General features: G+C 46.2%; 1 protein-coding gene across 1 annotated transcript in view; it reads right to left on the reverse strand.

Annotated features, from left to right (window-relative positions):
- Positions 1-16,757, reverse strand: part of LOC146191625 (FRAS1-related extracellular matrix protein 2-like) — a 166,131-nt gene that overhangs the window by 25,325 nt on the left and 124,049 nt on the right. Inside the window, exons 3-7 of the mRNA XM_084600354.1 lie at positions 7,106-7,252; positions 5,695-5,925; positions 4,855-4,980; positions 3,056-3,304; positions 761-910 (exon numbers count right to left, since the gene is read on the reverse strand). Of these exons, the coding sequence (XP_084456480.1) occupies positions 761-910; positions 3,056-3,304; positions 4,855-4,980; positions 5,695-5,925; positions 7,106-7,252 (903 nt within the window). The remainder of the gene's footprint in view (positions 1-760; positions 911-3,055; positions 3,305-4,854; positions 4,981-5,694; positions 5,926-7,105; positions 7,253-16,757) is intronic.

A 16,757-nucleotide genomic window follows, 5' to 3' on the forward strand; every position in this document is an offset into this window, starting at 1 on the left:
CTGCAGCGCGAAAAAAAGAAGACTAACAAGAAAAGGAAACACACACGACACGGACAATCGCTGCATTTTGCATTTTGCAGCTATTGTCCGTATCGTACATGCTTTCCTTTCTTGATGCTCGTATTTTCTTTACTTTTTTTTCTCTTACTCTTCTCTTTTTCTCTTACTCTTCTTCAGAGTATCGACCGGTTTCTTTCTGAGCTTTTTGTACGGAAGGCTGTTTTCTACGCTGGTATTAAAGTTAAAACATCTGGTAAAAGGGTCAGACATGCTGAACTGCCAGGTAAGACGCCCACTACTCAGGCGCTCATATTGATGTCTGTTCCGTGTTTATCTCAATTGCTCCCACTTGACAACAATTCAAAGCGAGTTTAATATCGCTGTATCGAGAGAAAACATTTTTAGGCTTCTTTTTTTTTTGTTTCTATCTCAAATGACATTGCTGATTTGTTCTGCTGCCATTATTACTACAACACTGTCATTGCCGATCCAGTTTCGAACATCTGGTCCTTAATCCACAACTTATTGCACACATTGTTGAATTTAAGATACACCTCTTTACCAAACTTTTTTTTTTTTTTTTAAAGCAAAGTTACAGTTTGTAAATTAAGCGGTATATCGGCTATAATAGAAGAACAAGAAGACACCATGGTTACAAAGCAAAGGCTAACGACAGCAACCCTATATTGTGCCACCGGAGAGCATTAAAAAAAAAAAAAAGATGGCTAGGGCACGTTCACGACCAGCTGGGAACACGCACCTTGAGCGCTGGGTGGAGACGACTGCTTCGAGCGCACCATCACGGATGAGGCGACGCTCAGGTCGGATCCATCTCGAAACACGGTCACCTCGAAGCTGCCCGCGCTTTCGTCCACTTCGTACATGGGCTTTTCGAAGTAGAAGTACGGGGCTGGAGGAGGCAACGGATGAGACGGTTGGGAAGCTGTTAAGCCTTGCAATAGTTAGCGAGAATCATTTGTGAATCATCAGTTTCTTGTCCGAAGAGATTTTCCCCAAGTCTGTGGAACTCCGAATGGGGATCCATCTCGAAACACGGCCACCTCGAAGCTGCCCGCGCTTTCGTCCACTTCGTACGTGGGCTTTTCGAAGTAGAAGTACGGGGCTGGAGGAGGCAACGGATGAGACGGTTGGGAAGCTGTTAAGCCTTGCAATAGTTAGCGAGAATCATTTGTGAATCATCAGTTTCTTGTCCGAAGAGATTTTCCCCAAGTTTGTGGAACTCCAAATGGTTCCGCTGTCTTCATGTGCTGCCAGACAGCGCCGTGAGAGCCGTTGATTACTGACGGTGAATGATACCCCGTTGCGTGCACGATATCTGTGTTCATCAAGAGTATGAATTGCTGCCACTGCACGCGTCGCCGCACGCGCAGGATGGTAGAGTTCGGTCCGGAGCTGTGAACAGCGAGAAAGTTGTCCCTCTTACCTGATGGTGAATTTCAGTCGGTGATTACGAATCCACGACAGAGCATCTTTTCTAGTGAGTCTAGATACCATACCGCCGATGTCCGATAAGAACGCATGCATCTTACTGTAACCACTGTTCGGCTTTGTGGAAAACTAAAACTAGCTCCAGGACGGCGACTGGAATTCATCATATCGTTTCAGAGCGCCCCTAGCGCATGCCCAGTGGTATCTCTGTTTCTTTCAGAGGAACTTGAACGCACTTCGCCACCCGACAGCACTCTGAAGTAATTCGGCGCGCTACACCAGTCGGTTGATGGCTAAAATGCGCGGAAAGCTTATGAGAAATAAACGATCATAGCTCGTTTGTTGCCGGTTTATCGAAATGATAAAAATGGAATGTGTGCATAGGATCGCCAACGATGAAGCGTGTTTGGTTAAAGGAGCGAAAACATACACGGACACAAGGCAGGTAACGGGACAGAGCACCACACACAACTGCATTATTGAAAGGCAAAAAACTCGAATAAATAGCCATCGTACACGCAAGGAACAAGATCATAATTCATAGCTAGTATGACTATTGAGCGTCACTGACGCACATGTTTGTTTCCTTTCTGATAAAAAGTGCCCAATTAATTTCTGCACATGTTTGCTTTCTTTTCCACAAAAGAAAAATGTCTCGATTAATTTCTTAGCGTTAGGAATCCGCGCACTAGAAAAACATGGCTCGCAAGAGCGTGACGTGCGAGACATTATATGTTTCGGTAAGATTAATAAATTTTGGCGGTGGGAGTTTTAACACGGCCTGTAGCATCGCTTATTATCTGCAAAGGGGGGGGGGGGGGGGGGGGGGGGGGGCGTCGGCTTCTTTAACGAGTTCCGTAGGCATGCACATATTAATAATAACAAGAGGAACCATGTTTAATCCTTACTATTTCATCCTACGTTGTGCGCCCTCCATTTTCTCACCATCCAAAACACGATACTGCAGACATACATGGACATTTTTGTGAGATAGGCTGGCGCAAACCGCTCAAAAATACAAGATCGAAGCTTAAGAAAAACAAAATAAAAGGTGGACACTTTAGCTCCTCCTCTGTGAGTATAACGCGATAGCGTATATTGACCTCTGTCTCTCATCGCAGTTCCTGGTTCTCGATCATTCGTGTTGTTACTCACTAATTATTAGCATTTTATTTCCCTTTATTATTCCACATATGGTCGTTAGCTTACAGCTCTCACATACCACTGCACGTTCCTACGACATGGTTAAAGCGGATATTTACATCTATGTCGGGTGGTCTTTCACATGCCACATTATGTGAAAGACCACCCGACATTGATGTTAATCGTGCATGCGTGGTCCAAGGGCAGCGTGTCGGGAACCAAGGAGGCTGGATCCCTATTTCACCCACCCATTTCAAAGGTGAAACTCGAGTCGGCAGAGCTTAGGCTGCCAGTTAGACCACGTCACGTGGTCGCATGACGTCACACAGTCCGACGATGCCACCTGACGAGGGCGTTCTCGCAATTTTTCGCTCATAACAGCGACGCCTGCTTTTATGGTGAACGGGCGTCCTTTAACGCTCTGTACCGTCAAAGATCGGGAAGGGAAATAGGCAGTGCTCACCATCTCTCGGATCAGCCTCGATGGTGACGAGCGCGGTACCGTTCTCCGCCACTCTGCCATTGTGCGGAGAGACGAGGCTGACGGTGAAGTTCTCGGGCCCCTCGTAGAGCGAGTCGTCGATGATGACGACGCGGCAGGTCATCTCCGCGTCGCCGGACCTGAAGCGCACGAGGCTGCTCGCGTCCGCCGGTCTCGCCACGTAGTCCGAGTACGACTCGAGCGGAGATGGAAGAGAACCTGACGCCGTCCCTGAAAGCAACGAGGAGCGTGGCAGGTTCTGTTTGTCCCAATCTAATAACAATAAGCACAGTGGTTTTTGAAGTAATTGGAGCGCACCCTTGTACAGTCAGGTCAGTGTGCCGCTCTACTTTTAACGACCATTAGGCCCATTTTCCGCATAACATTTATTACTTTATTTCTGCGTCAACTTGCTATGACCGATCAAGCATTTTTTATGCGCCTTTTAGACTCGAGCACTCCGCCGTATTTGCCATGACCAGAGTGAAATCGGATGTAGTATATTTCTTCTTGCAGCGCGTAGTTCAGAACTCGAGTTCATAGGAAGCGTAGGCGAAGCACGCTGAGAGAGCAAATGAGCGTGGCTGCAGGCGTCTTAGTAATAAAGCATTGACTCACTGATCATAGCTCAGACGAATGTGGCGTCAAAAGTTTGCTGAGAATTTCTTTGTCATTTCTTCTAAAATACTTGGCGCAACTTAGTACATCCTTTCCAAGCCCAATGAGACTCGCGGAGATGCATTGTACAACAGCATTGCAGTAACAACTATCACCTAATAGCTGTCATTAGCAACATTTCTGTAGGAAAAAGAAAGTGTCGTGAGGCCTAGCAGCTTAAGCATCCACTTTGTATCTGCCTCATAAGTGGGATGGGGTTCTCTCGTCTGAGTCGCCGGGAATTCATCGATTTTCCAATTAATAGCAGCATTTCTCCGGCCTGGTGATCGGCTGCTCTGCTGGCCTGGATTGCTCCCTGCACTTTTATCCTTCCCCTTTATTTCTTTATTCGAGGCAAAATGCACACGACGAGAACAAACACATTCTTTGGCCAATATCACCTTGTGCCATTAATAAAAACAAAACCTTTGTCATTAACATTATCCGACACGTGTGGGTACACTGAAGACCAGCAAACCTAGAGAGAGCATGACCAGTTAGTATCGCCCGTGGCATCAAGCCGATTTCTACCGCCGCTATTTCATTTTAAGCTTCAAAAGATAAAACCACAAATCGTAAGAGCCGTCGACTCATACTAGAAGAAAGAAAAAAAATTACAAGACACTTCATTGTGCGTTGAGAACGTCAGTCGGAAGTCCACTCGGCCTGGTTCTCCTCCTCTGTCACTGCTGCTCGCCGTGTACGTCGGGTCTGCTCACCCAGCTATACGCCCCTTCAGAGACATATGCTTCCGTGTTCGCGCTATCCGCTTGCAGGAATTTTCCGCTACTGTAGACACACGTTATTTTGATTCTGCTTTTATGCCATGTCGCATGGTCGCGTCACGTCACGCACACACACGATGACTGATCAGCGTTCGGCCACCTCACGCGGTTTCACGCCCCTGTCAATCAAAATTAGCGCTGAGTAATGTCACGTGATTGTGTGATGTCATAACCATGACCACCAATCAGCGCATTCATGATAATTATGACGGGCATTTAGCGACTAACCATGCCGGGTCTTTACCGTAACGGAACTGCAAACGGTATCGCATTGATATCTTCTTTGGCAATTAATGCGCGTTGCGGCCGTGAATCTGCGTGTGCTTGTGTGCTGCTCACCCGGTTGCGTGACGCACAATACGTTCGTGTCCATGGAGATATCGCCGCGTCTGGTTATGGTAAGCAGCACCTCTCCGCTGTCCTCGCTCACGGTCACGTTGGTCTCGGAGAACCGCATCGTCGGCTCTGCAAAGAAGGCACAGGAGTCCCGATTACATTTACCAGCTCTAGCTTATTCGCTTCAAACAACTGTCCCCATTGTTGTCGATATAATTTGAAATGTGATATTAACTTCGCTTCTCAGTAGGCATCTTATATCATTTTTTTTTCTGATACTGAATACTTGACGCTTTTTTTTCTCTGTAACTTTCTTGCATTGTGAATGTTTACTGATCTGCCTCATGAACAACGCGTTAATAAAGGTCGCATGGTGTCTGTACAGGGCTAGTTCCTTTCTCCCCCAAGATGTTCTGGTCCGCCTATCGAAAGTAAGATTAGACGCGTGTTTATTTATAGATAGACCCGAAAGAGCTCGAAAACTCGCTGACGAAGATGTAACTGTCGAGCGAGCATTTACAAAATTGCAAGCCCGATGCCTGCGCTTTTGATCAGCTGTTCACATAGGAAGAGCTGGTACTAGCTCGCCAACTCGTTTCTGGTAGTTCCGGGAAATAATTACAGCAGTACACCGACTCTCAGCAACGTCCCAACGGTATGCAATGCCAGAAGAAACCGGCAGCCCTCTTGAAGTTTAGGGCTGCTTACATTGACACGTGGCGGCTGTTACGTGGTTACTTTTCATTGGCCTCAATACTAGAATTGTGAGGAAGAGAGATAGAGAGAAAGAGCGAGCGAGCGAAAGAGAGAGAAAGAGGGGGGACGCCCTCCGCTATGGCGCACCGTCCTCGGCGTCGAGCAGTGTGACCACGGCTTTGTCGGGGAACTCTGTGGCGGCCATGAGCGCCTGTCCCAGGATGACAAGGAACTCTTCGTGTCGTTCGAAGGAGGCGTCGTCCAGAAGCCGCAGTCGCCAGGAGGCCTCGGCTTGGCCAGGGTTGAACTGCACCTGGCGGGCGTATGAGGCCGCAAAGTCCAGACCCTGGCGGGCACTCAGGTTCCGCGCGGAGATGCCTGGAACGAAGGACGAGACATAGAGTGAAGCGAAGGAGAAAAAAGCAAAAGACAAACACGTCAGTATGGACATAGTTAAGGGACACAGTGAAGACTTGAAATCGTCAAAAGTTAAGGTTAATCCCATTTCCTTGACTTGTTCTTACTTCCCTTTTTCGATTATTAGCCTTTTTATTTTATTTGTCTCCATATAATCACTTTTCCTCTTAACTAGCCCATGGGGACGAAAAATATCTATGAAAGGTGTAACATTAAAAAGAAAATGCGGATCAGTGGTATTATTTGATCAATTCGAAATTCTTGATGTTGTTCTCATCGAAAAACGTGTGTATTTTCACCGGACGTAACAGAAAGACAGCTGCCGTGGTCGTATAATGCTATGCACTTTATGACGTGACCAGGAACAAGGCAACGGAGGTAGAAGCAGGAGAGCAGCAATAGTAAACTGATGAGGAAAGCTTGCTGTGATAGGAATGCCACTGATGGTTTCAAAATTAACCTTTATTACTAACAAAACATTGAAAATCGGGGCCCTTCTGTGCGTGCAAATATGCTGACACAATTTTTCTGTGCTGTCAGCAGATCTCGATTTTAATAGCCCTTGAAAACAAGAGAAAACTCAGATTACCGAGATTAAAACCGTTCGATGAGAACATGCTGGGAATAGCGCTAACTGTCCACACTACTTCTTCGATCAGAAATTTACGTTGAACAATAATGTCGAGGCATGCCTTTCAAAACGCGCGCTCTATAATCCCCCCCCCCCCCCCCCCCCCCCCAACGTTTGTACTTAATAAGATTGTCGTTCATTATGAGATCGTTCATTCGGTATAGGTTTCCCAGGCACCAATATGCGTTGTCACACGCCACATCTGCCTGACTCGTCCTTTCATATTTTCCCCCCTTATTATTCGGTCTGCGATATCAAAAGAGACAGCAGGAAGCACACTGCAGTGAGCATACTGTAAACCGGAGAGACACAAGAAAGCACGAAGTGGCTTGAGTATAAAAGGGACATAATAGCGCACAAGGAAGACATGAAAAGCGAGTGCACACAGAAAAGCACTAACTCGTTCGTCTTGCCTTCCTTTGTGCACGATTTAAGTATGAATCACAAACATGACCAAACTTATTCTCTGATTTGTAGTGTGCAACTGTACGTTTGTGGCAACAGACGTACCGACGAAGGCTGTCTCTCCCAGGTATCCCCTCCTGCGCAGGGTGACCTCCAGGTGAGAGTCCGTCTCGTTGACCGTGTACCGCTCACGGGCCAATGATATCCACGACCAGCGAAGGTCGAACTTCTGGCCTCTCAGCTCGTTCTTACCTGCACAGTGGTTGAAGAAAATGGCGGGGGGAGGGGTAGAATCAGAATAAAATAAGGAGGGCAAACTTTCTGCACGTGAGTCAAGCACGTGCATAGATAATAATGTGAAAACATGACCTAAGGTTACGATTCAAGTTGCCTTTAATACAATGAAAAGAAACTCATGCAAACACGGTACGGTAATTTATCTCGTGAACTGTTTTCGTTTATACCTCTGTGTATAGCATTTTTAGAGAGTACACCAAATGTCCTCAGATGAGCGCAAAGCAGTTCTGAACGGAGCGGAGGGAAGAACTGTAGCAGTAGCGTTCACTGATTATATTTGAGGCATGCTAGGCTACGGAGAAACTGCGGTAAGAAGCAAGCATTATTGACGCTCCTATATAATTTATGTCAGTGTAAGCAAGATGGGTACTGCTACCTCCTGAGTGAAGTATTCAACCAGAAATACAAATATTTCTCTTTTCGTCCTCATCACCGAATATGTTAAAAACTGCAATTGTGAGACCTGTGTATAAGGATGGCAAGAAAGAAAACATTAAGAATTATAGACCTATTTCGATTTTAGCTATACGTTCCTAAATTATAGAAGCATTTTTGCTTGAGTGCATGACATTGTTTTTGAAAAAAAAAAAATCCGTTCTATCGGACCGACAATTTGGTTTCATTGAAGGCCAAGGCCGTGGAACGCTTCCTCTTCTCGAAGAATTTTCGGATGAATTGTATGAGTCTTTTGATCATAATCTATTCACCTGCTGCCTGATTTTAGATATGTGAAATCTTTCGATACTGTGAACCACAAAATATTGTTGTGAAAATTGCATCTACTCGGATTTAGGGGGCCCTTCTATGACCTCTTGAACAGTTATTTACATGATCGTTCTCAAGTCGTAGCTCTTGATATCAGCACAGGTGTTAGCAGCCGACAGTGTTTGAAAGCAGGAGTACCACAGGAGTCCATTATTTCATAATTTTCAATTTGGTTATTAATTACATCGCTTCTGTAATTTCTAACTATATGGTCTTTAAGTACGCTTGAGACACCGTTCTGCTAACAAAGCAAATTTCCTACAATAGATAGATAGATGGATTTATTAGAAGGAAACGACAGAGAGACTGGCCGGAATAATTTAAATCTGGCCTGCTACTCTGCACTGGGAAAGGGGAAGGAGAGAAGAAAGAAGATCATGATGGGTGACGATGTGGGAGAAGGCATATGAAGTACATATAGAGGCACAGTAGCTTGCTTTACAGGCTCGATTCAAGTCCATTTCCTACAAAACAGCCGTTTCTTTACTACAAGAAAATATTTGCAATGCAATGAACTTGTTTTCTTCGGATGATCTTTTGATACACCAACAGAAAACTAAGCTGATATGTTTTAAAAATCCCTTAAAGACATCACTGTTGAATGAATCTGTGACCCGAATTTGCGACTTTAGGTTGTCATTGTACTCCAGTGGAAAGTGTTCACTCCATAAAATATCTAGGTTTTATTTAAATAGCGATCTCTCATGGCACAGCTACATGGCACATATTTGTAGAAAATTACGAAGCACGGCGTGATTATTTTTTTGCAGTTAAATCTTTCCTTCCTTAAATAACACGCACTTACATACAGTGTTGTAAGGTATGACATCACCGTGTTCGCACATTGGTTTCAAAAATGACATGACCGCGTGAATTCTCTTTTGAAAAGCTGGTCGAATATTTAGGGGAATCCCCCAAGGTGGAGTAGATTTCTAATAAGGGAGTAATTACTCAGTGACATCCACCCAAGCGCTTTCTGTACAGCTTTCTCAGAAACTTCGTAGTTAAAGAAACATTCGTCCTGGACATACTTTCGAAAAGCATATAGAAAATCATTGCCTATGAACTTTCCTTTCCATATCTCGTAAACTTATTTAATTTCCATCGTTTTTCATCATTTGAATTCCTATATAAACAAACATGTAGTTGTTATCCGTCACTTTTAGAATCCTGCCATCAAGATTAAATCAGTCCCTACCAGATATTTTCGGAATTGTCAACGCTACACGGTGCCAAGATTATCAACGCGATATGGAAAAGCAAGGCGACCTGTATATGTCCCCACCGTTTTTAACAGTTTACCTGACCATGTATTTTGCGCCACCTCAAAAACAAAACTTGAAAGGCTGCTGTAATTTTTTAAAGACATCATCATTTCAAATATGGGTTTTCTGCAATATGCTTTCAGCGAATATTTTCGATGTGTGTTTAACTTTATGACAAATTTTGCCACCCCACTGTACGTCCGCCGTTGATGCCGGGCCTAGCCCTTTAAGCCTCCTGTTGGCTTTGACAGGCCCGAGTCTCTGTATGTTTGTTAATATGCTGTGGCAATAAACTATTATTATCACAGTGTACAGGTAGGCTGGCGTATTAATGTTTTTTAGACCTTTCTAGAGTCTCTGCGGCTTACATGCACTATAAAAAAAGAAATGTAGAAGGTGCAAAACGTGTAGAAACATATGTAGCTCTGACAGGCTGATGAGGTGCTGCAAGCGTCAGCCAACCCTGGTTTATCGCTGACGATACTGCATTTTATACACAAAGCATAAATGGTGGAAATTGACGTAAACGCGAGCTTGAGAGTTTTTTAGTGCTAGTCGCGCTGCCATTGTTGTGCAGATCCGGGCTCGGGAAGAACTACCACTCGTAGTTCGTTCTCTGCGTGCACTTTCACTAGCTTTAGCACGTGGCTGCTTTCATCACCTCTCTTAGCGTTAAACATCGCCGCACTGTCGGCGAAGGCACGCAGTCACTGCATGTTGTTCAAAACCTGGATCATCATTAGCAGCAACCGGACTATGCCCACTGCAGGACGAAGGCCTCTCCCAAATTCCTCCAATTTACCCGGTTCTGTGTGGCTGCATCCATTATACCTTTGCGAAATTCTTAACCTCATCCGCTCGTCTTTCTGCCACCCTCTGCTACGTTTTCCTTCCCTTGGAATCCAGGTGGTTACCATAGCGACCGTCGGTTATCCTCTCTAAGCACTACATGCCCTGCCCATGCCCATTTCTTGTTCTTGATTTCCACTAGAGTTATTTCTTTAGCCCACTCTGAGCGCTTCCTATCTCTTAATGTTACCCCTACCATTTTCCGTTCCATAGCCCTCTCTGTTGTCCTCAACCTAAGTAGAACCCTTTTCGTTAGCTTCCACATTTCAGCCCCATAGGTGAGTACAGGTAAGATGCAACTGTTATATACTTTCCTCTTTAGCGATACCGGTAAGCTGTTAGCGATAATCCGCGAATAATTGCCGAATGCTCTCTATCCCAATCTTATTCTTCTAATTATTTCTCTTTCATGGTCTTGATCTCTTGTTGCTACCTGTCCTAAGTGGACATATTTGCCTACCACTTCCAGTGCTTCGCTACCTGTTGTGAGCTGCTGTTCCTTCTCGAGGCTGTTGAACATTACCTTAGTCTTCTGCATATTGATTTTCAAGCCTTTCAGACTGAAACCTGGGTAATGCAGCAAATACAGCATCAAACGCCTTTCCGATCAAGCAGAAGATACTCAGCTGAAATCAGATGAGAAGCGGATTGGGCGGGAAATGGTTGAGCTCAGCAGAGAGTATGAAATTTTCCCTTGAGCTCGAGAAAGATAAACGCTTACTGCACATAGCCCTTCAGCAATCAAGAGAGCGAATGGGAAACACTGTATACACTGGAAGAGCGATACGTGGACTCCTCCCGTAAATAACATGTAGCCAGGAGAAAAGAGCAAGCGAATTCCGCTGCTCACTGAATAAAGTTTCAAAGAACAGAGATATCACATTTGCTCTATTCAGAGTAACTAAATGACTCAAGTTTTCAGTAGTTTTCACGAGCTCCGGACTGAAGTGCCTTCGACAAAATGGGAAGTGTATCACATATAAATCTCGTCATGTGAAAATGCGGGCAAAGCAACTTCGCGCATTCTTCCTTTATGCCTCAGCAATCGTATATATTGCCCTGGCCCAGCAGTTGAATACTGTTCAAAATCGATTTCCCTCCGTACATCGCTTTCTTGGTCTCGTTTAATCGATCAACGTAGCTGCGCGCATTTCATACTCGCGCTGATACTTAGTGGATAATGAAACTGACACAGTGTTCCGCTTGGTAACGCCGTCTGTAAAAGTATGTTATCGAGGCATAAACAAATATATTTCTAACGACAAGCGACGTGCACGCTTCGTAATATGTGCATACGCGATTTGGCTTAGCATTCAGCGTCGCTTGGCGCAGCGCAACCATGCTGACTTTTGCCCGCGCCCCGACTCACTGCCGACAGCAACGCCACCCTTGTTTACAAACATGACATTTGTGTCCAGTGACCTTGCATCATTGTACCTCAATGTTTGTGACTTAACTCTCTCTCAAACTAAGCCGTAACGCTGTTCGAATTGTACACGGCGTTTAATGTTCTGCTATGTCTCTAACAAGAGAGACAGCAGTATTTGTAAATAAATAAATAAATAAATAAATAAATAAATAAATAAATAAATAAATAAATAAATAAATAAATAAATAAATAAATAAATAAATAAATAAATAAATAAATAAATAAATAAATAAATAAATAAATAAATAAATAAATAAATAAATAAATAAATAATGCGCCAATGTGACGCACAGACCCTGCGGGACGCCGTGGCGAAGGGCTGTGAAAAAATGTGGGTTCCCTTAGATTCTTCACCATCTGGGAGGCACAGGGGGAATAAACTGTTTATTTCCCCTGCCGAGATTCTTGAACTTATTTTTATCGCAATAAATACAGTCACGTATAATTATGCGAAAGTGTAAATTTAAAAGCACTGTGGTAAGGAAGGCGAATAAAATAAAGGCACAATTTTTAGGCCGTCCAGCCGTCAACCGCCAAAAATACTAAGCTATTGCACACGGTTGGTTCTAAAGGGGTTCCCACTCCGTTTACATTTCCCTTCCGCCTTTACTGCACACAAGCACGCGACTTGAAGAGAGAGTAACATAGGTTGTTACTGCGGGCGGAGTAAGCCTTTCTTTGCTTTCTTTCGGGGTTATGCTGAGTTAGAAACTATAGTCTGTTATAGACGCATAACCGACACGCTAGAGCGAGTTTTTGGCCTGGCCCACACCGCGCGGTTCTCGAGCATGTGCAGAATTCTAAGAAGGAACGGGCAACAAGGCGGTGGCGTGCAGTAGAGCTAAACCACGAGTCCGCTTCAGCTGATGCCGGGCACGTGCTTAACTATGTCTTGCAGGAGGGCGAGGGAGTGCCTAACGCGCTGTAAAAGCACCCTATTAATACACGGACCCGAATAAACTGCACGACTGCATCAGTATTAGTAATCAGCGATGGATATAGTCTAACGCAGAAGACTCCTGCAGCCCCCAGTTCCGCACGTCGCTTGCCTAATATGCGCCACGCTTAATCTCCCGAGTTGCAATGACGTCGAGCTCGAGTCAATGCATCAGCTCCCCGCGACGAAAGCATTACCCGGTCAATACACAGAGAGAGCCAGTGAGAAACAAGAACACATAAAGCCATATATCTGGCGAGTCTACCGGGGCGGCAGTCTCGCGAGAATTCAGGCTGCCCAGAAGAACGTGCCGCGCTCTCTCGCAACTCCTCCGACAAGGCGCGGGTCGATGCGGCAAGTAATTCACGCAGTCTGTCTTCCAATAGTCAATCTTGTGTTTGAGCGAGCGCCTGTCGAATTGCCGCGCGAACTCCGGACGAGATTGCGTACGCCATAAGAGGCTGCCGCTTCGACAATGTTTGAGGCAGGCCGGCGCGGCGCGAAGACGGAAGCCGGCGGCGCACCAGGATGTAATTGTACGATCGAAAGGGGAGCAGGAGCAGCGGCAACAGCAGCTGCAAATGGCCTTCCGCCCTCGGCCTCACCGTCCATCCCGCACCTGCGGAGTCAAAGGAGGCCGCGCAGCCATTTGTCTGGACAGTGGCAGATCACAATGTGACTCCCCGCTGTCACACCCGGCGATTAATGAGCCGACGGTCTCGCGCTGCGCCCTTCGGCACGGCAGCCGCTTATGCTGGCTTCGGTTTCGCGGAATTGTGCCTCATACAGCGCCGCAAATACCGAACCGCAAATTGACTCTAAAGCGCGCGCCAGTTGATGTAACGTCGAAGCGTCTCTAATTCGACGGGTGGGCATCTGGTTTACTAAGACTCTCGCTCTGCGTGTGTGGGCGTATCCGCTTCTTCGAGAAGGGATATCCCCGAGAGTGGCAGCCGGGAGCAGGGAGTGCTACGCGATATGGCTTCTGGCGCCTCCGAAAGGGGCAACTAAATGCCACTCCTTTCCTACGTGGCCGTCTTGCTCAGACCCTATAGCTTCGATGTATAACCTTGCAAGCCACCTAATCTGAGGGATACGAACTGTGTTTTGCATATGTGGATTTTTCTTGCGTTTAACTCACTTCAGCTTGTTCCTCAGTTTCGCGCCCACACGGGCGGTGATATCCGCGACGCCGCCAGTAACGCATAATGCGACTACCACGAGTACGAAGCGCCAGCCACGGTTCGTCGTCCTCACTGATCGGCAGCGTCTGTCCGCACCAGTTGGTGGTTCACACCCGACGTGCCGTATAAAGCTCCCTCGTGTGCTCGTGATTTCTTCGCTGTCAGTAAATTGTTTCTCCAGAAATATCGTTGTTTTCAATGCCTCGGCTCTTACTAGCTCGTCCCTCTTGTTCCAGCACCGCCGGGATCGAATCTGTCAACAGCGCAGACACTGGTATTTAAACCAAGAGCCTGCATACCACTGGTGAGGCAGAGTGCTTATGTGTCGACGTGAGTGCAGGCCGTGGTGCTGCTGTCGGTTGGGACAGTATATGTATAAGCGACTTCTCGGACCTTGAAAATAACGGGACACGCCTTCCACTGCACTCGTTCAACCATCGGAAGGAAGCCTCAGCAGTTTGCGCTACACTACTGTGAAAAGCACCATGCTTCCAAGCCATAACTAAAGATAACACATTCACTTTACGCACTCGTAACCACCCCTGAGAGTTTTCATTCTCGTTGCAGAAGCGGAGCCAGGAACAGTGTAGCATATCGCATTCCGTTGTTCTTCATTAGCCGACCTTTTTCGCTTTACACGATATATTTTGTAACCGAATCAAATGTTCTTGTTGTGGGAACTCTTAGCGATCGTCAGTTCAACAGACTTAGTCTCGATCCTGAGCGAATAGTTAAAAACCAATATATTTGCACTTTCTCCATGCGCTCAATCACTAAACAATCGTCTTGTCAAGTTTCGAAATCACAGACCGGAGCAGTGGTGGGATCGCAATAAAATTGAATATATAAAAAAACATTCTCTCTGACTGTTTGTGGTGTGTTTGGGCTTAATTTTTTTTTTATATAGGCGTCACTTATGGAGCAGTATTTGTACTAGGAAATAGAAAGACTGCAAAGAAATGTTTTTGAATATGACTTAATTTAAACTCGAACAGAATGATTACCATCAGCCATCTTGTATACAACAACACAAGCCCATAGCCGCCTCAGGCTAAAGACCGAATAAGGCTATTAGGCAGCCTTTACAATGACAACCAATTATACAAAAGCTGAACACTGACAGCATAAGCCGTAAAGACGATTACACGACATATTGTTGCTTTTTTGTCTTCTTTCGTCCGAAAAGAAACCGGTGTGCAGAACTGGCGAGATTACCTGAGCGTTCAGTGACCGCCTTCAGTCGCGTAAGGTTACACTTTCAGATGAAAAATTCATGAGTCTTCTGTCAACCATTCACTCGTTTACAGGCGCACGCAGACTTCACGCCATTACCACCTGGTTAGGACCGTGCTCTCTAGAATTCGAGTGACGAATAGAGCTTCCAGGGCTGGACGCCGAGACTCATTGGCGTGCGTACTACACGTCACGCAACCAAGCGATGCTTCAGCTGCAAGCTTATCTATACGGCAGCTGCTCATCTATTGCCGGCGCCCTGCGCGCAAGACTCGGCAGCGGCGCAAAGAAAGCCGCGGACAGCGCTCGCATGAATTAAGAGGACAAAAACGCGGGACTACGCGTTCCGAGTGAGATTTATCGTTCAGCGAGGCAGGTGAAATGAATTAAATTTGCTCTTGAAAACATCACGGCATGTGAAAACAGGGCTGGCCCGCGCACGCACGCACGGACACACACGCACGCACGCACGCACGCACGCACACACACACACACACACACACACACACACACACACACACACACACACACACACACACACACACACACACACACACACACACACACACACACACACACACACACACACACACACACACACACACACACACACACACACACACACACACACACACACACACACACACACACACACACACACACACACACACACACACACACACACACACACACACACACACACACACACACACACACACACACACACACACACACACACACACACACACACACACACATACGCGCACGCACGCACGCACGAACTGGCCACCATTGGTCGGTGTCGCAAGCAAACTGGGAAGCGTCGGAATTGCTTAATATATTTTGGCGTGGCTCCCCGAGGCTCTGCCACACAGCTGTTCAATTCCAAACCGATGCAGGGGAGCCCTTTTCGGTATTCCAGTCATGCGTGTAAATGGATTTGCGCGCAAGTACAGAAATCCAGTTTTCTCAGCAGTTAAAGACGTATTGGAAAAACGCCATCACATCCAGAAAGAGCAGTACAACTTTCTTTTACAGATAATGACATTTAGATGGTAATTTCCTCAGTCTTCCTCGGATAGATAAACAAACGAGCGTTGTACACTTTCAACCCTAAGGGGAAAGGAACAGAACATGATCTCGAGCACAACTGGCTCTATGAACTGACATCAACTTTATTAATTTGAAGCGACTGACTAGATTACATCTGCGAAACGCGTAGGGAAAAATCAAGAATAAAATCTGTGGTGCGATTGATCGCGCAAGCAGAGGTGCCAATGTGTAAAAACACAGATTCTGACGCCGTCATTGACACGCTTATCATCGAAGGACGCTAATTGGCGAGCAGTGTATTTATTTATTGCAAAATGTCTTGCTCACAAAGCCTAGAACGAAACTGGCTAGTTTTTCCAGCTGGTGGGCTTCGCTCACGCAAGTTTTTGAATAGGGTCGAAGCTGCAACCGCGCACGATGTGTGCACAGGCCATCGCTTGGGAGGGCATCCGCGTAAGAGACCTTGACCGGCGACCGTACTAAAGGATGGATTCTACGATGCATCCTTTCAACGCAGCTGCCCTGTTCTCTGCGTCTTCGCCAAGTTCAGCTAGCGCCTGGCTGCTGCGATGGGCTCCCAGGCTCTAGCCCTGGCGGTGACGTTGGTGGGGCTTGTGGCGGAACACTGCGCCTTCTGCGGGAAGGTGAGTGACGATGTCCAGACTGCCTGTATAAATGAAGCCACGGCGAGTTCCGGGATAAGCGAGAAAGATAGAGCGAAGGCCCAGCAAATAATCCGGGAAGT

The sequence above is a fragment of the Amblyomma maculatum genome, chromosome 4 (genome assembly GCF_055883805.1).
Source record: "Amblyomma maculatum isolate TAMU_Amacu chromosome 4, ASM5588380v1, whole genome shotgun sequence".
Lineage (NCBI taxonomy): Eukaryota > Metazoa > Arthropoda > Arachnida > Ixodida > Ixodidae > Amblyomma > Amblyomma maculatum.